Consider the following 26,489-nt stretch of genomic DNA (forward strand, 5'->3'; position numbering starts at 1 on the left):
CCAGCAGTTCAACGCACTTTGTGTTTTGCTCAAGATTACAGCATCTGCAATCTCTCATCGCCAAGAGAGATGGAATAAAGCTTTAAAAGGGAAGTATAACAATTCAAATTATTCTTACCTGTTCTTCATGGGGAACCTGGATTGCCTCATACTGCAAAACATTAGACGTCTCACTGCAAAAAAAAGTTCCGACTGTTAGCCTTGGAATATTATGGTGCACGCCATCCAGTGTTTTAAAAATAAGTAATTCATTAATAAAAGATTAGTGGTTTCTGCAGATGAAGCACATCAGACAATAACAGCCATACCCTTAATAACATTTATTACAGTGAGGTGCCACTCCCATGCCCTCCCCTTCAGAAAAATTGATGGATTTTCCAAACTTTTGGATATTACTCTTGTTAAAATACTAACACACTGTTAATTCACTTCTTTTTGGCTATTTCGTGAATTGTACAGTGAACCAGGTGTGCCCAGTAACAGGAGGCACCCTGAGGCGCACACGAACGAGAAAGGGGTCCCCTGCACACCAAGAGATGAGGGCAGGGGGATCCTCCTAACACTCAGGATCAGTTCTCCAGCAACCCACGTGCCAAACCATTAGGAATTCTGAACATGGCATAGTGGATTATTGGTGCCTTGCTGTAGCTGCCAGCTTGTGAAACGCTTTAGCGGCATTCTTTCACACTGGACCCGCCTTTTATTTGCAATTTATTAATGCGAAGTTCCATGAAAACATCTTGATGGCAAACATCCACGAAGAATCAAGTATTAATTATTTGATTGCTGCAGGATAGAAGTGCACCAGAAGAATACCATATGGCAACAAACTCATAACAAGAGGCTAACACAGGATAAAAAGAATATTTGGAAAACTAGTTAAACAAAATACGTATTTCATAAGGAAGCTGCTTTGGCAAGATGTGCAAATAAACATTGCTTAAAAGGCAACTTGTATGCGCAATCATTCAATATGTTAAGAATTACGTATAGGCGGGCCAATTTTTTGACTAAAGGTCAATAGTGGGATTTTATTTAAAACAGGCCTTCAAACAGAAATACAGACTCTCAGCAATGCGTATAGCGAACAGAATGATCACTGTTGCCATTTTTAAAACCCTCGTCATTTTTTCCAGAACAAAAGCCATAGTGTCTGGCCTATTGGGTTTTGTTACAGCAGTAGGTTTCTGTGAAGTATTCCGCTCGTCATTTGGCTTTAATGTCATGAAAACAAACAATCAAATGTTATCTTAATGAGCTTTATGTCTGGAAAGCTCAGCTAGCATATTCATTACACAAAATTTGTAACAATTTAAAATCACCACCCTTCAACACTGGCAAATTAGGAAAATTTTGAAAAAGATTAGAATTCTAAATTAATTCAAGACAAGTTTTGGGTGCAGCTACATTCAGTTGAAAAGACCTGAAACTTAACTGTAGACACAAGGGATTTACAAAAAAGGAATAAAGTGCTTGAGTAACCCAGTGGGTCAGATGGCATTTCAGGTCGGGACCCTTCTTCAGACTGATTGCAGTGGAGGGGGAGGAGAAAGCTAGAAGAGAGGTGGGGGCAGGTAAAAGCCTGGCAAGTGAGGTGAGGGGGTGGAGGGGCTTGATTGTCAGATGGTTTAACAAGGGCAAAAGATGAAATGACAAGGGGCTGTGAGAAAAGGAGATGAGAGAAGAGGCATGAAATGTGATTCCAGACGAAGAGAGATACAGGCTGGGGAGAAGGAAAAGGGGACAAGATTGTGGATTAACTGCTGTGTATCTGTATTGAAAGCTGAGAGTTAAACAACGGTGGGAGAGGGTGCATGGTGGGGGTGGCGTGGAATATAGTTTCCTCTCTTTGTGCAGAAATACCAATCTCTAAACTCAAACTTGCTTACTACAGAATGGGAATACAGCAAATGTGTTTGGTTGGAATACTCAGAAAGACATTAATAAGATATTGTCTAGTGGATCCATGTCTCGTGGATTAAATACAATAGCCAAATGTTGGGTATACAGTAAATAAAACAGGAGGTCGTTACTCAACTTCAAAACAGTGAGAACTGGTGTTCCACAAGAACTATTCAGCACAATTCACATAAATCGTGTGGATTCAAATTTACTTCCAATTCTAGAAGCTTGCGGGGACACCAAATTTTTAGTATTGCAGGGATAGATAGTTAATCCAGAGGTGTGCAACATTAATATATATATTCAAAATAGATTTTAATTCAAAAAGAACTTCAGTGGATCTCTAAGATGGCGCGTGCCTGCGGTGACATTTTGCCAGCTGCAGAACAGAAAATCTTCAAATATAGTATTTCTGAGCTCACCTGTATAAAAGAATCAGCAGAACCCAGTGATGTAAGTAGTGAGTTACTAACGCATTTAAAGGCATTAACGCTACTGTGATCTCCCGGAGGTAGCGACTGTAAGGGAATTCCCGATCGGAGGGGAATCCCCCACCTTGCGGAGGTTCGCAGGTACAGTAAGTACTGTACCTGTAAACACCGGGGTGGCCTTCATGGATTCCGGAATCGAGGCCGTCGGGCAGGATCTCCCAGCAGCAACGGAGCTGGAGGTGCCGACTGTAAGGGAATTCCCGATCGCAGGGGAATCCCCAACCTCGCGGGCAGGACTACAAGTAAGACTGAAGCGCAGGAGACTTAGAAACATAGAAAATAGGTGCAGGAGTAGGCCATGCGGCCCTTCGAGCCTGCACCACCATTCAATATGATCATGGCTGATCATCCAACTCAGTATCCTGTACCTGCCTTCTCTCCATACCCCCTGATCCCTTTAGCCACAAGGGCCGCATCTAACTCCCACTTAAATATAGCCAATGAACTGGCCTCAACTACCTTCTGTGGCAGAGAATTCCACAGATTCACCACTCTCTGTGTGAAAAATGTTTTTCTCATCTAAGTCCTAAAAGACTTCACCCTTATCCTTAAACTGTGACCCCTTGTTCTGGACTTCCCCAACATCTGGAACAATCTTCCTGCATCTAGCCTGTCCAACCCCTTAAGAATTTTGTAAGTTTCTATAAGATCCCCCCTCAATCTTCTAAATTCTAGCGAGTACAAGCCGAGTCTATCCAGTGTTTCTTCATATGAAAGTCCTGACATCCCAGGAATCAGTCTGGTGAACCTTCTCTGTACTCCCTCTATGGCAAGATTGTCTTTCCTCAGATTAGGAGACCAAAACTGTACGCAATACTCTAGGTGTGGTCTCACCAAGACCCTGTACAACTGCAGTAGAACCTCCCTGCTCTTATACTCAAATCCTTTTGTTATGAATGCTAACATACCATTCGCTTTCTTCACTGCCTGCTGCACCTGCATGCCTGCTTTCAATGACTGGTGTACCATGACACCCAGGTCTCGTTGCATCTCCTCTTTTCCTAATCGGCCACCATTCAGATAATAGTCTACTTTCCTGTTTTTGCCACCAAAGTGGATAACCTCACATTTATCCACATTATACTGCATCTGCCATGCATTTGCCCACTCACCCAGCCTATCCAAGTCACCTTGCAGCCTCCTAGCATCCTCCTCACAGCTAATACTGCCCCCCAGCTTCATGTCATCCTCAAACTTGGAGATGTTGCATTCAATTCCCTCGTCCAAATCATTAATATATATTGTAAATAGCTGGGGTCTCAGCACTGAGCCTTGCGGTACCCCACTAGTCACTGCCTGCCATTCTGAAAAGGACCCGTTTACTCCTACTCTTTGCTTCCTGTCTGCCAGCCAGTTCTCTATCCACATCAATACTGAACCCCCAATACCGTGTGCTTTAAGTTTGTATACTAATCTCAGGAACAGGAAGGTTGGCGCTGTAAAATAATGGCTAAAGGCAGTGTACAGTAAGTCCTTTAAAAGAGGGGGGGTGGGGGGGAGATAGGGGGGGAAGAAGGAGTGGAGACAACTTTTACGAAGCCAGAAATACATGGCTGTGATGCTCGAGGGACATTTAACATTACCGGTCGGTTATCCTTAATTCTGAAAACTACTGCTTACCTTTTTTTTCCCCAATGAGCCAATGAAATTCACCGGTCAGCACCGGCTCCAACCTCCGAGAACCTTCGACCTCCTGGCAACCCACTAAGACCTCTTGCCTACCCACCTACGGCTCGAGAATTCTCGCTACTCTCCATGGCGGCTCCATTCTAGTCGCCGATAATTGTCCAACATGTTGAAAAATTCACGGCGACCATAATGAGGCCGCGACTAGTTCCCAGAATGCGGGAATTCCTCACGACCATGAAGGCGATTCCCCGGCAACCACCCGTGAACATGTGGCGACTGCATAGTCTCCTGCAGTCGCGTAAAAAGTCGCCTAAGTGAGACAGGCCCATTAAGCTATGCCATCCAAATCTTGATTCCCCCATTCTGAGAAAAAAGATTTGGTACATTCACCCTATCTACTCCCCTCAGGATTTTACACGCCATTATAAGATCACCCCTCAGCATATGGCCCCAAGAAATAAAGTCTCAGCCTGCCCAAAGTCTCCCTTTAGCTCAGGCCTTTGAGTCCTGGCAATATTCTTGTAAATCTTCTCTGCATTCTTTCCAGTTTAATGTAATCTATCATAGCATATTGACTAATCTGAACACAAAACACAACATTTTGTAAACCTGCAACATAGCATTCCAGCTCTAGGCCTAGTTCCCTGACTGATGGCCACCATGCAAAAAGCCTTCTTCACATACTCCATCTACCCATGATGTCCCTTTAAGGGAACTAAGCATTTTTATCCTTAGATCCCTCTGGGTCTACAACTCTCTCTAGCTTCCTGCCATTCACTCTGAAGATCCTACCCTGTTTTGACTTCCCGAAATGCAACACTTTATACATCCCAATTAAACTTCATTAGTCGATGAAGTTAGCCAGCTGATCAAGATACTGCTGCAATTCCTGATAACCATCTTCAAATAAATTTACAATGGTGATTTACTTGAATAATTTCTAACTGAGTTTACAACTATTAGAGGGGATTAAGTAGGTCAACATAAGTTTCACTGGAAATTATATTATTTAAAAACATTGTTCACAATCTGCAAGAAAATGAAAGATTCGAAAAGGATAAATGAACAAAAAGGTCAGTGCAGGAGTACTGCAAATCCAATGGGCAAGTAAGGAGAAGCAATTCAGGAACTTATTTCCACATGGTGTAGTTGAAGAAGAAGCAATGAATATTAAGGCTGATTCACAAAAACTAATATCATACTTTTATAATAATATATTAAATAGAGAATTACCCTCAACAGAGGCACTAAGAGAAGATTGGGAACAAGAACTAATGAGAAAGATCCCGAAGGATAGATGGGAAAAGTATCTGATGAACACACATAATTGTTCCATTAATGAAAGACATAATTTAATTCAATTTAAATTATTACATAGACTATATTATTCAAAAACGAGGTTGAATAAATTATACCCAAATGTCTCTCCCAGATGCGATAAATGTTTGTTTCAAAATGCTAATATAACACATTCTTTTGTAGGATGTATAAAGTTGAATAAATTTTGGAGCGATATATTTGATATATTTACAAAGCTTTTCAAGTCAAGAATAGAACCTAATATGGAATGGATTATATTTGGAATAATAGTAGAAGATATCAATTTAAATAAGGACCAATAAGTTTTTTTAAATTATAGGTTAATAATTGGAAAGAAATTGATACTTAAATTTTGGAAAAATACAGCTATTCCAACTGTTAAAATGTGGATTAGGAATATGACGGACGTAGCACGCCTTGAAGAAATGAGACTCCGCCTAATAGATAAATATGACCAATTCTTAAGGGGTTGGTCCCCTTTTATCGACTTTTTGGAATCATGTGATGGAGCAGTACCGTAAAGTTTGCTGATTTCAGGTCAGGTCGTGGATAGATCTACACACACTTCACGTTTTTCTATTTTCTACTATCTATTTTTCCTCTTTTTCTCTTCTCCAATTTTTTTTTCTTTTTTCCCCTTCTTCTTGTCTTTCTTATTTTCTTTTCAAAAACATAAAACTAGAGGTTGTACATAGAATGTATAATTACGTTATGACATAGTTGGCACCTAAAATTAGGTCCCACTGTATTGTTTTGTATTGTACTAACTTCTAATAAAATAAACAAAACAAAAAAAAAAACTTCATTAGTCGATGAAGTTATTAGCCAGCTGATCAAGATACTGCTGCAATTCTTGATAACCATCTTCAAATAAATTTACAATGGTGATTTACTTGAATAATTTCTAACTGAGTTTACAACTATTAGAGGGGATTAAGTAGGTCAACATAAGTTTCACTGGAAATTATATTATTTAAAAAAATTGTTCACAATCTGCAAGAAAATGAAAGATTCGAAAAGGATAAATGAACAAAAAGGTCAGTGCAGGAGTACTGCAAATCCAATGGGCAAGTAAGGAGAAACAATTCAGGAACTTATTTCCACATGTTGTAGTTGAAGCTAAAAAGAGTATTTAGCCCAAAGATAAACCGGATCAGAAAAAAACCCAAAGAGGGATGTAATGATGGGATTAGAGAGAGAGAAATGGAGATATTTGGAGCATAAACGTCAGCATGGGCCATTCACTCAGTACATTTGTTTATGCTCTAAATATTTTATGAAGTATTTATAGCATAAACAAATTTACTGAGTGAATGGCCCATGCATGGTTATGTTATAATACCAGAATTAGGAAAACTCACCAAGTCTTTGCAATGAACATCAAAAATCAATACTGAGTTTCAGTACACTTACCGGATCTCTGGAAGGAATGACTTTTTGTACGCATCCTCAATGCTTTGCAGATAAGCTGTGGAAACATTCTGTTCATAGGTCTGGAAAGAAAAAGACAGTTCACTGAGGTATAAATCGAGATTACTCCTACAAGAATAATTTTTTTTGGAGGGGTCATTGAAAAATAAAATCTGTAAGAAATAAATTCCATAACCACAAGTGAATTAAATTTCAGTCTGAAGAAGTGTCTTGACTCGAAACTTCACCCAGCCAGTTTCTCCATACTGCCCAGGGCTGCCAACTCTCACGCTTTGAGCGTGAGACTCACGCATTTCAGCCAATTCTCATGCCCTCACGCTGGACAGAATTCTCACACGGAGCTATAGGATCTTTGCTGCACAGTTTGTCTCTTTGCGCCACATGACAGCGATCTGCACAGATTGGGGAAGCGGCGTCGGTCCCGGGCAGCGGGTGTCAACACTTTTGTGCGCCGTCTGCGAGCGCTGCGTTTCCGGCAGCCGTGGCAACCTCGCTCCCTCGCTCCTGCCCTTCAACTCACACGGCAGCGCCAACGCCGCCAATCTACGCTACACCGTGCCCGCCAGACTCCCCATTGGGCGGCCGGGGAAAGAGAGGGAGGGGAGAAAGAGAGAGAGAAAGAAAAAAAGGGAGGGATGGAGGCAAAGAGAGACAGGGGGAGGGAATGTAGAAAGGGGATGAAGGAAGGGAAGGAGAAAGAGGAAGCGTGAGGAAAAAGAGGGAGGGTGAGGAAAGAGAGAGAGGGGAGGAAAGAGGGAGGGATGGGGGGGAGGAAAGAGGGAGGAGGGAGGAAGGGGAAGAAAAAGGGAGGGAGGGGGAGGATGGAGGGGGGGAAGGAAAGGTGTGTCTGTTTCCCTGTGTGTCTCCTTGTATGTGTGTGTGTGCCTCCCTGTGTGTGTGTGTGTGCGTGTCTCTGTGTGTCTCCCTGTGTGTGTGTGTGTGTCTCCCCATGTGTGTGTGTGTCTCCCCATGTGTGTGTATGTCTCCCTGTGTGTGTGTGTGTGTGTGTGTGTGTGTCCCTGTGTGTGTGTGTGTGTCTCCCGTGTGTGTCTCCCTGTGTGTCTCCCTGTGTGTGTGTGTGTGTGTGTGTGTGTGTGTGTCTGTCTGTCTCTGTGTGTGTCTGTCTGTCTCCCTGTGTATGTGTGTGTCTGTCTCCCTGTGTGTGTGTGTCTGTCTCCCTGTGTGTGTGTGCCTGTGTGCCTGTGTGTGTGTGCGCGCGTGCGTGCGTGCGTGTGTGTCTTCCTTTGTGTATGCGTCTCCCTGTGCGTCTGTTGTCACATCCTGGCCTCAGACAGGGCTGCCAACTCTCACGCTTTGAGCGTGAGAGTCATGCATTTCAGCCAATTCTCACGCTGATTACACAATTCTCACGCTGTCTTCAGTCCCTGCACAGTTGGTCTTTTTGCGCCATATCACAACGATCTGTGCAGTCTGAGGAAGCACGTCAGTTGGCGGCTGTGAGTGACATTGCATCTCTTCTCTTCTCTTCTTTCTTGGTTGGATGTGCTGCCGCCGACAACATGAAGCAGCCGGAGATAAAACTAACCAGGTGAATCGGTTGTAAAACATGGGGAGGGCCACAATGAGGCCAAACATCTAGGACAGGGTTCGGCAACCTACGGCACACGGGCTGAATCCGGCCCGTAACCCGAAAAACCACGTTTTTTTTCAATTTGTTTTCGCAGGGTCGGGGCAGGCGAGCCGACCTGAGAACTGCAGCCAGTCCCTGGGACGCGAGCTGATCTGGGAATGGCAGCCAGTCCCTAGGCACGCAGAATGCCAACTTGATCATTATGGACAAATTGGGCCAGCCATGTACATGTTGAATATCTCTATGAAGATCTGAATGGGCTTAGAATGACCATTTAAGCAAAATTGCCCCCACTTTCCCCATTTTGATTCTTGAGATTAAAATCCCTTTAATTTAACAGCGTTAAAGTACTTATGAGGTCGAGTCAGGAAAGGGAACATGTTATTTCTTTTTAGTTTGCTTTAATTTGTTAGTTGATTGTTTGTTGAGTGCCATCATTTCTGAAATGGTCTTAAAGTAACTTAACTGTTATAAAGCAGTAATAAGTGATTTTTGTCCAAACAATTGGAACTTGCATAACATTTTTGCATTATTAGCAGGACTGCCAACTCTCACGCATTGAGCGTGAGACTCACGCATTTTCACAAAATTCTCATGCTCTCACGCTGATCACAAAATTTCTCACGCTCAAATATCTGCGGGTGCTGAAAGTTCAAAATAAAGCAAAAATTGTTTTAGAGGTGAGTAAAAACCATGAGGGGAATATCAGGTGAATGCATAGTCTTTTTCCCAGGATATGTGATTCAAGTACTAGAGGGGATTGGTTTAAAGCAGGGCTATCAAACTACCGGCCTGTAGGATGATTTTTGGGGGGAAAAAAGTAGTTTCGTTTCTCCTATGCAGATGGTGTGATAGGTGAGACATGACGGCAGTGGTCCCAGCACCAACCCCCCTCCCTCTCCCCCCCTGAGGCACGGCACACACCTCCCACCCTCACCTCCGGCGGCTCTATGTCCGTCGACTGCTCTGTCCACACCCCATGGAGTTTTAACCCCGGCCCGGAGCCAGGAGCGGACCGGGTGATTGGGGGCGTTGGTGCTGCCTCCAGAGCCTACTATGGGAGGGGGAACACCTCCTCCCACACCCACCCCCCCTCGGTCGCTACGCTCCCTCGCAATTTCTCACTCTCAACTCTCACCCAATGTTGGCAGCCCTGCTGCCTGACCCACTGAGTTACTCCCGCACTTTGGATCTATCTTTGAAAAAAATAACTAGTGAGTGGTAAATATTGATCAAGACATCAAAATGCTCCTTTTCAAATGATTTCACAGTATACAGAGCATCTACTATAATTACAAGAACAGGTAACAAACTTTTTCGTAAAATTTACGTCATCTCAAGACTATAGCATCTCAAAACTGGAGTTTTACTAAACTGGAATGTGGACTAAAATTCACATTTCCGTATGTGAATTCGGAAGTCCAAAAGTTAGGAATCAATGTACCACAAGTCTTGTTCACTCATCATTCCCATTTCCACTTTGTCCAGCCAAGACTCAGTTTTTAAATTCCCATTTGTCTATTCAGATGTGTGCAAAGCTTCACCCTAACTTCTGTAAAGTCTGAGAATTTTTTGACAAGACCAGTTTTTAAAGTATTAGACAGGCAGAGGTTGATTGGGAGATGGTGTTCACATGCAAAGGGGCATTTAGCACATTTGTTACATTGGCCTTCATTAATCAGGGTATCGAGTATGTTATATTACAATTGTATCACTTATTGGTGAGGCCACATTTGGAGTGTTATGTTCAGCCTTGGTCACCCTGATACAGGAAGAATGTTATTTTGTTGGAAAAGGTGCAGGGAAGATTTACAAGGATGTTGCCTGAACACAGTAGCGATGTTACAATACACACCTTCAGCGGCGCTGCGGTTCTGCCACTGGCCGTTTGCACGACTTTGGCGCCTTTGAAGGGGGTGGGGGAGGGAATTAAAATGCCATTTTCTCCTGCCTGCGGAGTCGAACTTTCTCAGGCTGTTCAGCTGCTGCAGAAAAATCGTCCGACTTCCGTTCTCGGAAGTTTAAAAAAAAAATTGCGGGACAATTTAATCCCTGGAGTAAAATAAAAAACTACTTCTAACGTCGTCAACGCCTACAACGGGACGGATCTCAAGTAGGGGACAAAACATAAGGTAAGTTGTTTATTTTACATATAAACTTGCTTCTTAGGATGACTTTAATCAAAATTTCATTGGCGAAAATGTAATTTCGGCCCCCTATACGAACCGGCAGTGTTTTTCCTGCCGATATGGGGTCCAAATTCACTGCAACTGCAACGTTCCAATCGATCGCGTTCCACAAAAACCCACTCGCTAGATGATTAAAATGCCCATTAATTTCTGGGAATTAAACATTAAATTCATTCCATTTGGCCTATAAATTCATGACAATGAGATTTAAAAATCATGTTATATTGTGAATTCTTGTGTGAATGTTATTTGGACACCCCGACAAAACCTCTCCACCTCTATTCCATTTCCCGTCATAAATCCAATCTTTGTCAGCAAACATTATTTTATCCTTTAACTCTTTAAAGAGTTTCAAAATTTGTTTGATCGCAATATGAATCTCTCTCAGGAGAGTTTGTGTCAAGGATTACATGTTTTTAAACCACTTGCATATACTCCTGATACCATACAATCTAGCCAAGAACTGACAGCATTATTAATCAATTCGGCACTTTTAAATTTGGATAGCAGTTCCTGCATTGAGGCCAGGATCACATCCAATGGTCTTTGTGAAATATTCAAGTTGCTACCAACAGAACTAAGTCAATGGCACTGAAAGGAATCTTGTTTCCAATGAAGATCAAGCAGCAATCCTGTGTTCTGTTTTACAGCGTGACTATGTGCTTTTGATTGTCTTGCACTTTAATTCTCAATCCCACTCTCACTCCACAGTCAAAGGAGTTTAACCCTCCCCCCCATTACATTCTTTCATTTTATGACAGATATTTGCTTTCTTCCACCCCTTGCCCTTTCCTGCTACCTGCTCTGACTTATTTCACTTTCTTTATTCTGGTGAAGGGTCCTGGACCTGAAACATTAACTGTTTGTCTTTCCACAGATGCTGCCTGAACTGCTGGGTTTTTCCAGAACATTGTTTTCCCTTAAACAAGTAACCTTCTTTCAACACTACTGCCTCCATCAGTTGAATCAACCCTTTCTCCAAGATGTGCTCACTACGAGGACTCAACATTAATTTATGAAACAAAAAAGTTTCAATTTATACATTTTTGGTCAGTTAACTCTGATAATCCCAGCAGAACTATTGCCTTAGTAACTGCATTCCAAACAGCAAACAGAGTCTTAGCCATTTCGCTAAAATAAATACTTTTCATCCTGTAGTAGAAAAACATCATTTTTTCTTCAGGATACTAGGCAGCAAAACCCACACTCAGAGCCTAGTGATTTTAATAATTAAATTAGGCAACTCTTCTGCATGCAACCAGTTTTGGAAGTCTGAAACTCCCCTCCAAATGACAACTGGTGTGAAGTTAGGATATTTTATATCCTAGCCAGGTGGGTTAAGGTACGTAGAGCAACGCAGATGAATCGCTTTGAGAGTCATAGAGATACTACATTGAAAAGGTCCTTCAGCCTACCAGGTTCATGCCAACCCATTTACATGGATCCAATTTTTTAATTCTCCTCACATCCTCATCTACTTCCCCCCTTCCCCACCGCCCAGATTCTATAATTCATCTACTTTGATGATCATAGATCAACAACAGGGCTAATAGCGGAGAGATTCAACTGCTGCCTCACAGCGTCTGAAACCTTGGTTCATTCTTCAGGTTCTGACTGTGTGGAGTTTACACATTCGCCCTGTGATTGCATTGATTTCCGCTATGTGCTCCAGTTTCCTCCAACATCTCAAGGACAGGTGGATTGTTAGTTTCAGTTTAGTTTCTTGTCACGTGTGCCGAGGTAGTGAAAAGCTTTTGTTGCATGCTAACCAGCCAGCAGAAAGACAATACGTGATTACAAGTGATCCATTTAATGTATAGATACATGATAAGAGAATAATGTTTAGTGCAAAGTAAAGCCAACAAAGTCCGACCAAGGATAGTCCGAGGGTCATCAAAGAGGCACTGCTCTCCGGTTGTGGTAGGATGATTCAGTTGCCCGATAAAACAGCTGGGAAGAAACTGTACCTGAATCTAGTGGTGTGCGTTTTCACACTTCAGATTAATTGGCCACTGTAAATTGCCCCTTGTGTGCGGTTGAGAGGGACAATCTGGGCAGAGTTGATGAGAATATGAAGAGATTTAAAAAGGGATTGATGTAGGATTAGGGTGAATTTGCTGACTGATGGTCAGTGCACACTTGATTGGCTAAAGGGCCTACTTTCTATGTGTAGGAAGGAACTGCAGACGCTGGTTTAAACCGAAGATAGACACAAAACCTACCCCTGACTCTCAGTCTGAAGAAGGGTCTCGACCCGAAAGGTCACCCATTCCTTCTCTCCAGATAGCCACAAATAATGCACCATAAGGCGGTGCCTACATTGGTGAAAAAGATTAATGGTGGATGGGAAGGGAGAAGCAAAAACTAATCCATCAGGTGATTCATTTTCTCATTGTTCAATCAGTGGCTAGTGCAAAATGAAAACAAGCTAATTGCAGATTTTTATTTTAAGCTCCCAAGCCTTGTGACAAAACTGTCTTGAAATAAGTAATTAAATGAGGTGGATGTGTCTACTGTACTTCCTCTGTGATACCCTTCCTGAGGAAATTGAACTATTTTGCTCTGTAATACCAATATCCTGCACCTTTCTTAACTGGGAACATTTATAATGTTGGTATCCTGCCCTATTCCTTACTTAGCTCTGCTGATGAAAGAAGGAAGGATAAATAGGAAGCTGCATCCTAATCAAGGTGAAAGCAAGTTCCATTATTGTAAAGGATTCATAATAAATAACTGCTTTACCTAGCAATGTTACAAAATTTTGAGATTTTAAAAATCAAGTCTGTAATTTATCCCATCAGATAAAGCATAAAAATAAGTTTAATTTGACACCTAATTCACTTTCATATCTCAAGTATTTAAAAAGTTATGGCCATTTTCATACTGGGAAATGAGCATCTTGTTCCCTATTGATTTTCTATGGACATAACAAAAAAGCTGTGATCGTGAACAGTCAAAAGCCCATAACTTTCTTAAAAATTAAGAGAACTGAATGAAATTTTCAGTTATCATAGATTGAAGCATTCTGAAACAAATATAAAATAATCTTACTTGGATGACCTGAAATTAAAGCATATAATTAGTTAGTTACCCAATTGTAGCTAATTTCAGACTTCAATTACTAGATCTAAACATCTATCCATTTCTTAATAAATGATTAACATTTTTAAATAGCCTAAATGTCCAAATAATATTCACAAATAATTCACAATAAAACATGATTTTTAAATCTCATTTACATTAATTTATAGGCCAAATGGAAGGAATTTAGTGTTTAATTGCTGTAAATAAATGCCCATTTAAATCAGCTTTCCAGTGGGATCCTGTGGAACGCGCTGGTTTAGAACGTTCACATTGCGGTAGATTTGTGCCTCAAATGCCGAGAAAAATACTGCGCGATATAATGGGCCCAAATTGAGCTACTCGCAATAGTAAACTTTGTATAACGGGATCTTTAGAAGCCCTTTTTAATGTAAAAATATACAACCTAACTTCTGCTATTTGCTTTATGAGACCCAGCGGTTGGTGACGGTCGCGGGTTTAAAGATTGATTTTTAAACTACTATAACTATTATTCAAGGCCTTTAAACCTAATAATAGCTTTTGCGACGGGGTCTTCCAGCGATTTTTCGTTAATAATTAACTAGGCTGAACATTTTCGATTGGAACAGCTTAGAGAAAATCGCGTTTTAAACCCGCCCCCTCTAAACGGCGCCAAAATCGCGCACACCCACAACGGAAGATTTTCAAGGACGCTTCAGGTAGGCTTTGCAACATACCTACCCGTCTGCAAACAGTAGGTATTTTTAAGACACATTAAAAAGAATCATATATCACAAAAACAGGCAGTTCAGTTCACCAACTTCATGCTGACCAAATACCCATTTACCAGCATCTGGTCCATCGCTTGCTCTGTCTCGGTGATTCAGTGCTCGCCCAGAAGCTTCTTAAATGTTGTGGTGCAGCATGGTGCAGCTTACCTGGCTACACCACCCCTCAGTCAGTGCATTCCAGGCGGCAACTGCCCAGAGTTAAAAAAATCCTTCTCAGATTCCCTCTAAACATCTTACTCCTCACCTTAAACCTAGGCCTCAAAAGTAATGTTTTGACTGTGCAGCCAAATTCTGCTCCAAATCCATTTTCAAATTTTTCCCAATTACACCGCTGTGGTGGGCCAGAATTTGAATAATGATGAGACGGAGCACAGGAAGGAGATCGAGTGTTTTCTAACATGGTGGCAAGCCAACAGCTTCTCCTTCAACGTAAGCAAGAGGAGTTAGATATTAACTTTAGGAAACTAGGTCAGTCTGCATCAATGGTGCAAATGTGGAGATGGTTGAGAGCTTCAAGATTCTAAGAGTAAATGCCACCAACATTTACTCCTGGACTAAATACCCTGAGGTTATGCCAAAAAGCACACCAATGCCCTTGACTTCCTCAGAACACTAAGGAAGTTCTCTTTGTATCCAAACATTCTTACCAATTTCTGCAGATGCACATAGAAAGCCTTCTGTTCAGATGCATTGCAACTTGATTTGGTAACAGCTCTGCTCAGAACACACACAAATAGCAGAGAGTTGCGATGTAGCCGGGGCCGCTCACAAACTGGCCTTCCGCCTTCACCCTACACCCCCCCCCCCCCAGCCCCTCTCCCATTGACTGCATCTACATTTCCTAACACCCCAGGAAAGCAGCCAACATAATCTAGGACCATTTACACTACGGTTAATCTCTCTTCTCTCCTCTCACCGAGCAGAAGATATAAAATCTTGAAAGTATTACCAGATTCAGAAACAGCAACTTCCTTGCTGTCGTGTAGGAAAGAACTGCAGATGCTGGTTTAAATCGAAGGTAGACATAAAATGCTGGAGTAACTCAGTGGGACAAGCAGCATCTCTGGAGAAAAGGAATGGGTGACGTTTCAGGTTGAGACCCTTCTTCAGACTCCTTCATTCTGAAGATTCTGAAGAATCAGTCTGAAGAAGGGTCTCAACCCAAAACGTCACCCATTCCTTCTCTCCAGAGATGCTGCTTGTCCCGCTGAGTTACTCCAGCATTTTGCGTCTATCTTCCTTGTTGTTATCAGACACTGAAAGGTCTCCTATTAGGCTAATGGACGAGGTGAAAAAAGAAATCTCTTCCCTCCTGTCCTTTATGGATGACCACTTAATTTGAGGCTATGATTTCTGGTTTAAAACACCCCAGTCAGGGAGGACATTGTTTCTGTATCCACCCTCTCAAATTCCCATCTAAGTCTCTCTGTCTCACTCTTCGCCTTGGGCTTTTATTTGAATGGTTTTTATTGATATTGTTCTTATTACCCTACTTGGTGCATTTTGCTATATTAAAGGCAGATGCTAATTTTATTGAAATTCTTTGAGTGATGTTAACTGTTATTATTTCTGAAGTTTCCCAAGCATACTTCTACCAGCTACAAATGAAGAAAAGCTACAGATTCTGATGCAACAAACAAAACTTTCTGCAAGGCATCACTCCTTTGTCCACAAAGTCTAGCTAAACAAAAATGTATGCTATGCAAGGAAAACCACATTCAAAATCCTATATTCTCCTTGCCAATAATCAGCGACAGACAAAACTGGTTGAAGTATGTGTCACATTTGGATTCACTCTGTTGTGGCTTTGCCGTTTACAGTATATTTCAGCAATAATTTAGATTGCACAAATCAAACTTGCGGTCTATAATTAGCAAAGCATAACACAGCATGGATTTAATTTTACATCCCTGAAAATGAAACAAAAATTCTAAAAGACTCCTGTGATCAAAATAGGGAACTGGGAATGTGAAAGTGCATCAAGTATAATCAAGAAGGCGGACATTGAAGAGGGTGACGGGAAGCAAGGAGGAGAGCATTCCAAAAGGTTAGTGTCAAGACATAGAAGACTTCTTCACTCAACACGGATACCTTCAGAAAAATAAGGCAACAGAAAGAACCATTGGACTGAGTTGATTTTGAATCTAATGCTTTGAAAATGGTAAATAATCAAGAGCATAAAGTGCTGAAAATGCACGATAGGCCTTATAAGCGTTTGAAATACTCCACTTCTTCTATGGTGCCATTGGCAAGCTGTGGGACGTGCAGAAAGAAAAGAAAGTAGGCAGTGCAAGGAGAGCTGGAGTTTACATACGATGGACGTGGAAAGGTGTGAACCAGGGCTTTAGCGGTGATGCAGATGACTCAATGTTAGAGACAAGTGGTAATGTTTCAGAGATCGAAACAAGTGATAAACACGACTTTAAAGATTAACCAGGGCATATGGACGATCCAGAGTGCAGGTTGGTTAGATAACCAAGGAGGCCAAGGATTGTTTTTCCCTACAATCTCCCTACATAGCTGCTCATTACGCTGGCTATATATTTATTATGCAGTCCCAGCATAGTGATCATTTCCTTCTTATTTCTAAGTTCAACCTATATAACCTCACTGGATGATCCCCCAAAAATATTCTCTCTGAACATTGTTACATGCACCATGATCAAAATGGCAACTCATTTCCTCTCTTACCTGCATCTCTATCACACGTAGCATCTATACCCTGGAATATTGAACTGCAGGTCCTACCCTGCTCCCAGCCATGTTTCTACACCTATAATATCCCACCCTCCACACGCTGCACTTTAAAGGTTAAGGGAAAAAAATACAAGTAAAACTGGTTTTCTCCACACCCACACTACCCAACAGCTCGGCTATTTTTACCTCAGACCTTCCACAAGGTTGGATGTTACATTATTGCTGCATATCATTTGTTCATTAAACTGCAAACCAGTTCCAATAAAGGTGGAGTGATGGTGCAATCACTCATCTTTTTAATTCCAATGTTGGGAACATACAGTGCCCTCCATAATGTTTAGGACAAAGACTCATCATCTATTTATTTGCCTCTGTATTTCACAATTTGAGATTTGTAATAGAAAAAAAATCACATGTGGTTAAAGTGCACATTGTCAGATTTTATTAAAGGGTATTTTGGTTTCACCATGTAGAAATTACAGCTGTGTTTATACAGTCTCCCCATTTCAGGGCACCATAATGTTTGGGAACATGACTTCATAGGTGTTTGTAATTGCTCAGGTGTGTTTAATTGCTTCTTAATGCAGGTATAAGAGAGCTCTCAGCACATAGTCTTTCCCCCAGTCTTTCCATCACCTTTGGAAAATTTTATTGCTGTTTATCAACATGAAGACCAAAGTTATGCCAATGAAAGTCAAAGAAGCAATTATGAGATTGAGAAACAAGAATAGAACTGTTAGAGACATCAGCGAAACCTTAGGCTCACCAAAATCAACTGTTTGGAACATGATTAATAAGAAAGAGAGCACTGGTGAGCTTACTAATCGCAAAGGGACTGGCAGGCGAAGGAAGACCTCCCCAGCTGATGACAAAATAATTCTCTCTATAATAAAGAAAAATCACCAAACACCTGTTCGACAGATCAGAAACACTCTTCAGGAGTCACAATGATCACAGAACACTTCATGAACAGAAATGGAGGCTACACTGCAAGTTGCAAACAGTTTGCCAAGAAGTACTTAAAAGAGCAACCACAGTTATGGAAAAAGGTCTTGTGGACAGATGAGATGAAGATTAACATATCAGCATGATGGCAAGAGCAAAGTATGAAGGAGAGAATGAACTGCCCAAGATCCAAAGCAAACCACCTCATCTGTGAAACACAGTGGTGGGGGTGTTATGGCCTGGGCATGTATGGCTGCAAAAGGTACTGGCTCACTTATCTTCAATGATGATACAACTGCTGATGGTAGTAGCATAATGAATTCTGAAGTGTATAGTTCTGGTATAGTTCCACCAAGTTCCGGTGACGCTGCGAGTCGGCTGCCTCTCCTGCAGCGGGTTCGTTGCTTCGAATTTTTTTTATTTTTTTTTAAGTTTGTCCAAAGTATGTTTTAGTGTTTCTCTGTATGTCTTGTGTGGGGGGGGGGAGGTGGTGGGGGGGGGGGGGGGGTGGGAGGGGAGTAGGGGGAAACCGTTTTCAGACAACTACCTCGACGGAGAGGTGACTTCCTTCCTTGTCGCTTCTTCGCCCCCTCCTTGCAGCTGGTTTGGTGCAGCCTTTCCCGGAGTCGGGCCCAGAGCTTCAGCAGCGGCGCAGCTGGACCTTAGCATCGTGACCCCAGAGCTTCAGCGGCGGCACAGCGGGGACTATAACATTGCAGACCCCCTTGCCGGGGGTCGCCAGAGAAGCGCTCCGACCGCTGGCCTGCGGCCTACAACATCTTTGTCCCAAACATTATGGACAAAATGAATAAACATGTAACCAATAATCATATCTGTCGGGCGGACATCTGCCTAGTACAATCTCTACAGTGTTGGTATTGCCTGCTTTCATTTGTTCATTGGATTAGGAATTGTCTCATATATTTCAAATGCTGATCCATACAAACTTTGTACTCAGTTATGTTTCAAAGAAAGATTATTATTTCCAGTTAAACATCTGTAACAACGTTAAGAACAATGTTTTTTGAAAAGTGACCAATAGGCTTGATGAGGACAGGGTGATAAAGGTTATATACATAGATTCTAGCAAATCCTTTGACAAGTTTCCACATGGTGGGCTGGTCCGGGAGGTTAGAGCATGTGGGATCCAAGGTAAGCAAGGCAACTGGATGATAAATTGGCTTGCTGGTAGGATGCAAAGGAGAATAGTGGATGGTTGTTTTTCAGATTAGAGGACTGTGATTCATGATATGCAACAAAATACTAAACATAACTACTTTCAATTACATGACACTGTTGTGTCCCAAACGTTTTGGTGCCTGATGGGGGGGGGGGGGGGGGGGGGGTTATGTATAAACACTGTAATTTCTGTAAAATCAAAATGTATAAAAATGGCCTTTATGAAAATCTAACAATGTGTACTTTGACCACATGTGGTTTTTCTATATAACAAATCACAAATTGTGCAGTACAGCGGCAAATAAATAAATGATGGGTCTTTGTCCCAAACATTATGGAGGACACTGTATATATTGTTGTTCTAATGCTCACATTCCATTTAAGTTACTCTTTGATTTACAACTTCTGATTAAAGCAAACCTGCACTGTATGATGTTTAAGAAGGAACTGCAGATGCTGGAAAATCGACGGTAGACAAAAATGCTGGAGAAACTCAGCGGGTGAGGCAACATCTACGGAGCCAAGGAAATAGGCAAAGTTTGGAGCCAAAATCCTTCTTCAGACTGATGTGAGGGTGGGGTGGGGGGGGGGGGGGGGGTGGAAGAAGAAAGGAAGAGGTGGAACCAGTGGGCTGATGGAGAGCTGAGAAGGGGAGGAGAAAGTAAGGACTACCTGAAATTAGAGAAGTCAATGTTCATACCGCTGGGGCAGTTTGCACCCCACAAGTATCATAAAATGTGTACAGAAAAATGTACCCACATGCTCTAACCTCCCGGACCAGCCCACCTTGTGGAACCTTGTCAATGGATCTGCTAGAATCTATGTATATAACATTTACCACCCTTTCTTCATCAAGCCTTTTGGTCACTCTTCAAAAAACATTGTTCTTAACGTTGTTACAGATGTTTAACTGGAAATAATCATCTTTCTTTGAAACATAACTGAGTACAAAGCTTGTATGGATCAGCATTTCAAATATATGAGAATCCCTAATCCAATTAACACATGAAAGCAGGCAATGCCAACACTACAGGGAATGTACAAGACAGATGTCCACCCTACAGATATGATTATTGCTTACACATTTATTCATTTTTCACGATCTGGGTGTTACTGACAAGGGCCAGCTTTTACTGCCCATCCCTAATCTCTATACCCTCTCACTCTCCCCCATTGAGCAAGTGGGGCTGAACTACATAATTCAACTGCTGCAGTCATTCTGGCTGAAGGACACCTCCATTACCGATGGTGAAGATTTTACAGCATTTGGACCCAGTAATGCGAAGGAAAGTGGATATTTCTAAGTCAGTGAAAACTGCAGAAGTTGGAAAAATGACATAAAAACTGAAAAAGTTGGAAACAGCAAGTTAGGCAGCATCTCATATACCGTGCCCTCCATAATGTTTGGGACAAAGACCCATCATTTATTTATTTACCTCTATACTCCACAATTTGAGATTTGTAATATAAAAAATCACATGTCGTTGAAGTACACATTGTCAGGCTTTCATAAAGGGTATTTTTATACATTTTGGTTTCACCATGTAGAAATTACAGCAGTGTTTATACATTGCCCTCCATTTCAGCACAATGCCTCGACTGGTGAAGGCAAGAATTTCATATACGTTCTTTACCAGCCTATCCACTTTAGTTGCCAATTTCAGGGAGCTGCGGATTTGCAAGATCCATCTGTAGCCAATTCTCCTAAAGGTTTTGCATTCACTATAACATTTCCTCTTGCATTTGACCATGCAAAGTACAACACATCACACCTGTGCACATTGATGTCCATCCATCATATTCAATTTTTTTCCCTGCTTCCATTGTATTTCTCAAGGCCCTTGTCTGATTTCAGCTTCCGATACCTAACATATACTTCAAAAAACGTTTTTCACTGTACCTAACAATGACAATATACAAAACTATGACCATTTTTCTTCATCAATATCGCCTACAATATCTCTTCTCATCCAAAGCTCCTGAAAGCCTAACAACGTTAAGTTTAATCTTCACAACATGCTGGTCCTGAACTCAAATCAACTGGCCTTGACAGAACTGCTACATATTAGTGGCGGATTTTCCCTTAAATAGCTGCTTCCAGTCAGATGGAATATCCTTTCGGAATATTTAACCCTAGTGCCAGAGAGGCAAGACCCCATCCTGCAGTCTATGGTCTGGACGAAAGAGTCATCTATTGACAGCTCCAGAGACCCAGATTAAAACAGTAGCTATAGATAATAGATAATAGACAATAGACAATAGGTGCAGGAGGAGGCCATTCGGCCCTTCGAGCCAGCACCGCCATTCAATGTGATCATGGCTGATCATCCCCAATCAATGATCAATCCTGCCTTCTCCCCATATCCCCTGACTCCGCTATCTTTAAGGGCCCTATCTAGCTCTCTCTTGAAAGTAACCAGAGAACTGGCCTCCACCGCCCTCTGAGGCGGAGAATTCCACAGACTCACAACTCTGTGTGAACAAGTGTTTCCTCATCTCCGTTCTAAATGGCTTTATGGTCTTGTATAATCCTGATGACCCAAGGTGTTTCCTTCTGCACTGTACCCAATCGGTGTGCACCAAATGGCTGACCCCTCATTCATCCTGTGACTCAGACTGCAAAATGATATAAGGATATGTACAAAAGCACCCATGGCTCATTTAAATAAAAAGGCAACAGCAACATGGCTAGGGAAATATAATCAGTAACTAGGAAACAGAGTCATTGTGAATGTTTGTTGGGTGTTAATTCTAACCCTCGAGGGAAATTGTGATGTACAGTACCCATTTTAAATGTGTTCATCTGATTGTAATGCACTAACTAGAAGAGAAAATGGAAGTACATAAAAACATTGGGAATTGTGTGTTGTTAAAATAATGAATGAAAGCCCACCAAGTCTTACCTCCCCATGCTGCCTCAGTCGATTCTTTACTTCCACAACAGGTACATCCAGGTAGATAACCAGGTGAGGAGGCAGGAACTCACAAATGCTGTTCCCTTTTATTTCATTGTAATGGTCAACACCTAAAAAATACCAAACACTGCATAAACATAGTGACTGAGGGCACATACGTTGACAGAGACTGTAGTTGAAGGAAAATGGCAGTTAGTGAACAGCAAACTTCAAATTAAAACCAAAAATACAGCACCAATTATGCCCCCCCCCCCCCCCCCCGGCATCAGTCTGAAGAACGGTCTCATCCCGAAACGTCGCCTATTCCTTCGCTCCATAGATGCTGCTTCACCCGCTGAGTTTCTCCAGCTATTGTGTCTAGCACCAATTATGATGGTCAATTTTTTTTTAAATGTAACAAACTACAAATGCATATGCGAACACTGACAGAAATGTGTCTGATTTATCTATTATCCAAATGCAAATGATTGTCATCTTAATGATGAAAACTAATTTTGTCACAGATATTGGTAAAAATATTAACGTTATCATTGTGGACTTCATATTATTAAAACCATGGTTAAGAGAAAAGCCCGTCCCACTTTCACGACCTAATTGGCGATCTCCGCCGAGTTTGCCCTCGACTCATACTCGCAGCATGGTCGCTACGAGGTCGTAGGTCACTTTTCCTCATGCTCGTGAGTGGTCTCCGCGTACTCCTGGCCTCAAGTAGGTTGCGGCGTTTTTTCCAGCCTGATAAAAAATGTCCACGAGTAAAAAAAAGGTTGGCATGGAAAAAATTGATACTTTTTACTCGTAGGTAGGTCGTGATGGTAGTCGTAGGTAGTCGTAGATAGTCATAGGTCGTTAACTGGCCCGAGAAAAAAAATGCAAACATGACATCATTTAATCATGTGATCATTTCCACTCGTAGCTAGTCGTAGTTGGTCTTAGGTGTGGAAGACCGAGGTCGAGGGGGGGTCGTAGGAGGTTGTAGACATAGTCGTAGGATGTCATAGACACAGTCGTAGAAGGTCTTTTACTTCGGCGAGTCAACACGACCATGAGATTTTTTTCAACTCGTCTCGGGTCTTCTAAACTCGTGGATTAGGTCGTCCAAGTGGGACAACCCCTAAAGGCAACTACTGAAGATAAATGACCTAAAATGGGAAGTGTGCGATCACGAAGCACCAGCTTGGTCCTGACAAACCATTAAGGGAAACTATCCAAGAACTGACAGATGATCTAATCATGCAGGATTTTTTCCTTAGTTTTTTCCTCTCTTTCGTGTCCCGAGCATGTTACTTGTCTTTCTGTCTTTTGATGATTTCTGCTCTTAATTCCTTCTGTTTTTTCTTCTGTCTATTCCTCTGCACTCTCTCCCATTTCACTGCCTTATGGAGCACCTCCTCCCTACGTTGCTCCTCGATATTATCAAGGAAGTTGACTGTTCTATTCTTGCAGGCCCGCATCCTACATGACAAATAACACATGGTGCCATTGGGAGATTTCTGTTTCGATGAGCTAAACATCCCCATTATGCTTTCTTCTTTTTGAGGGCTGAGCGAACTGACGTTGCGATGGACGTCAAGAGGATGCAATGGCAGTAGAGCTCATTCATAGATTTACCCCACTCACTGTTCACAATCCTAATAGCAGCATGATTAGCTGCACACCTGTCACTCAGTGTACTTGTAATGTTGTCTATCATCTTTTGCCTGGTGTCTTGGAAATCCACTTGCTCATTGAAATAGGTGTAAGTTTCACACAAATTGTCAACAGTATCGCAAATATGCTGCGCATAGTCCTCAGCAGTCCCACCAGCCAATTCATCGACTGCTGCAGAAAGGCATTCATTTGTGGTGGTGAAGTGTACACTGTTAATATGAGTCTCTTCTTGGGTGGTTGCATCAAAACCAATAGTCAAATCCGTTGTTGCTGCTGTCTGTAACTCAGCAACAGCTCCCAATTCTCAGGCCATAAGTTCAACTGCACTGCGTTGAGGAACACTATCCAGATCAAGTTCACTCCGCTTGTGCAACTGGCTTATCAGGATTGGAATGTTTGCTATGGGAGTTTTGTTTATAATACAGTCAAACACATGCATCCTTGTTGTTGAGGAGTAAGTCTTCTGGTCCACCTTTGACTTGACAACACTGGCAGCCTGCAGAGTTTCGATTGTTTCTTTGAGGACAAGATTGTCAAATTCGGGGTGTCTCACAATCTCTACCCTGTCCTTTCATTTTCTCTGAACTTTTCTGCACTGGTGAATTGAAACAATTTTCCTTTTTCTTACTGTCACAAAACTTGAGCAATTGTCAGTGTGCTTTTTAAAGTTTCAAAAACGCTGCCTTGGTTTCAGCAAGCTCTTGTGCCAAAGTATTCCCACGTAATTTGGTTTAGAGTTCCTGAATTTTTCTGTCCTTCAAATCTATTCGGGTTTGCTTTCTCTTTAAGGTTTGATTAACTACACGATTAACTCCACGTTTGGGAGTTTTCAACTGTGCCCAAGAAACGGTCTTTGTGCGATACTTTAGTGCAATAGCGACCTCGGATGTAGACAGAAGGTTTAGTCTTTTCTTCATTTTCTGTTTCCTTGGTGACTTGGTGAAGTTCTCTGCTATATCTTGTTGAAACACTAGATGTCGATGGCATTGGTTCAGGAGAGGCAGCAGCTGTCATTGGTGTTGCTAGATTCAGTGGAGGATGCAGACTATGACTGTCATCACACATGTCCTCAGTGTCTTGAAATATGGACACTTGACTTTCGGCAGATGTCAAGGATTCAAGATCATGAGCACCAAGTGGTGGAATGTCATCTAAGGAAATGTGTTGACTGCCTTCTAGAAGTTTAAAAGTTTCATCACAAATTTCCGTAAATGTTTCAAGTTCCTTGCGATTGCTGAGTTTTTTTAAACTTAAGCAAAGTCCGGTTAATGAGAATGAAGGGTTAATCTTCACCCTTCAGTTAACAACAGCAAATGAATAGCCTTCTGCATCCGACAAAGAAAAATGTGAACTCAGCCGTCTCTCAGTTTCAGACCGACTTTTCCCAAACTAGGTATACAAGTACAAGATGCGTCCATTTTTAATCGGGCATGACAGAGAAACTCACTTCAAGGTGAGCTCTAGCTATGTCAGGCTGGGCATTTGGATTAACAATTTTGCATTTCTTCTTCGGAAGCATCTGAAAAATGTAAAGAAAAAAACCACTGAATAGCATTAAGTAGAAACAAGTTTTTATTTAACAAAATGCCCAACACAAGTTAAATGGTAAAACAAATAGTAAATACCCAACAAAAAAGTCATATTCATCAGTGTCATCAAATCAATTAAATTCATCTAAATTGAATTACTAGATCTAAACATCTATCCCATTCTTAGGAAAAGGCTAAAAATAAAATTTTAAATAGCCAAAGTATACAAATAACAAACTGATCCAATTCACACAAGAATTCACAATATAACATGATTTTTTAAATCTCACTTTGTCATGAATTTCTATGCCAAATCGAAGTGTTACTCTGTTGGTTTATAACATTGCAGCAGGCAAGCGCCGTTGTACACAGGCATGTGTCCAAATTCCAAACATCCACTCTCAAGATAATCAAAATCATGATTTTTTTGCACAATCATGTCATAAGAACATCTAAATTATCTATATTTTGTGTAATTGTCTATCCATGATGTACTGTGGACGTTTTTAGATATTTAGTATGAAAATATTGATTATGGATAGACAATAACACAAAATATAGATAATTTAGATGTTCTTATGACATGATTGTGCATAAAATAATGAATTTGATTATCTTGGGAGTAGATGTTTGTGGATTATGATACAGAGATCGGATTGTGGCCGCCGCCACGATTTTGCTCACAATCACAGCCGACAGGCAGTACACGGCCGACATCAGGGCCAAAATAACATATTTCGCATCATCAGATTAAAATGAAATTACACCAAAAACTAGATAAGATGTTAAATAAACGTCCGACAGTACATACCTTTTGTTTTGTCCTGAACTTGCTATCCGTAACTTTGAAGGCGTTGAAGTTGGGCCCAACTTTCATCCAGCGATTCAATAGTCAAGCAACGTTTTGAAAAAAATTGCGAATGGGATGACAGAACAAAATTTCCTCATGTTTGTCGTACGAAGAAATCCCTCCTGACAACCAATAAAAACCTGCATATTACTCACCCCCCACAGCCTCTCGAGTCGCACGCACAGGCAGTGGGCAGACCTAGAGTGCCACTGATGGCAGGAATTTGTAACAACGCTAAACAATGTATACGTAGTTCAGATTGATTCATTCTGATGCAATGTGCAAGATCTAGACCAGGGCAAACTGCGGCCCCCGGGCCGAATATGGCCCGTAACCCAAAA

At 41.6% G+C, this 26,489-nt stretch overlaps 1 protein-coding gene across 1 annotated transcript in view; it reads right to left on the bottom strand.

The window, feature by feature from the left end:
• The window catches only part of ndufa10 (NADH:ubiquinone oxidoreductase subunit A10), an 82,629-nt gene that overhangs the window by 34,997 nt on the left and 21,143 nt on the right, over positions 1 to 26,489 (bottom strand). Inside the window, exons 5-7 of the mRNA XM_033024533.1 lie at positions 22,111 to 22,232; positions 6,756 to 6,835; positions 119 to 173 (exon numbers count right to left, since the gene is read on the bottom strand). Coding sequence (XP_032880424.1) covers positions 119 to 173; positions 6,756 to 6,835; positions 22,111 to 22,232 — 257 coding nt within the window. The remainder of the gene's footprint in view (positions 1 to 118; positions 174 to 6,755; positions 6,836 to 22,110; positions 22,233 to 26,489) is intronic.

Source organism: Amblyraja radiata, chromosome 7 (assembly GCF_010909765.2).
Source record: "Amblyraja radiata isolate CabotCenter1 chromosome 7, sAmbRad1.1.pri, whole genome shotgun sequence".
NCBI lineage: Eukaryota > Metazoa > Chordata > Chondrichthyes > Rajiformes > Rajidae > Amblyraja > Amblyraja radiata.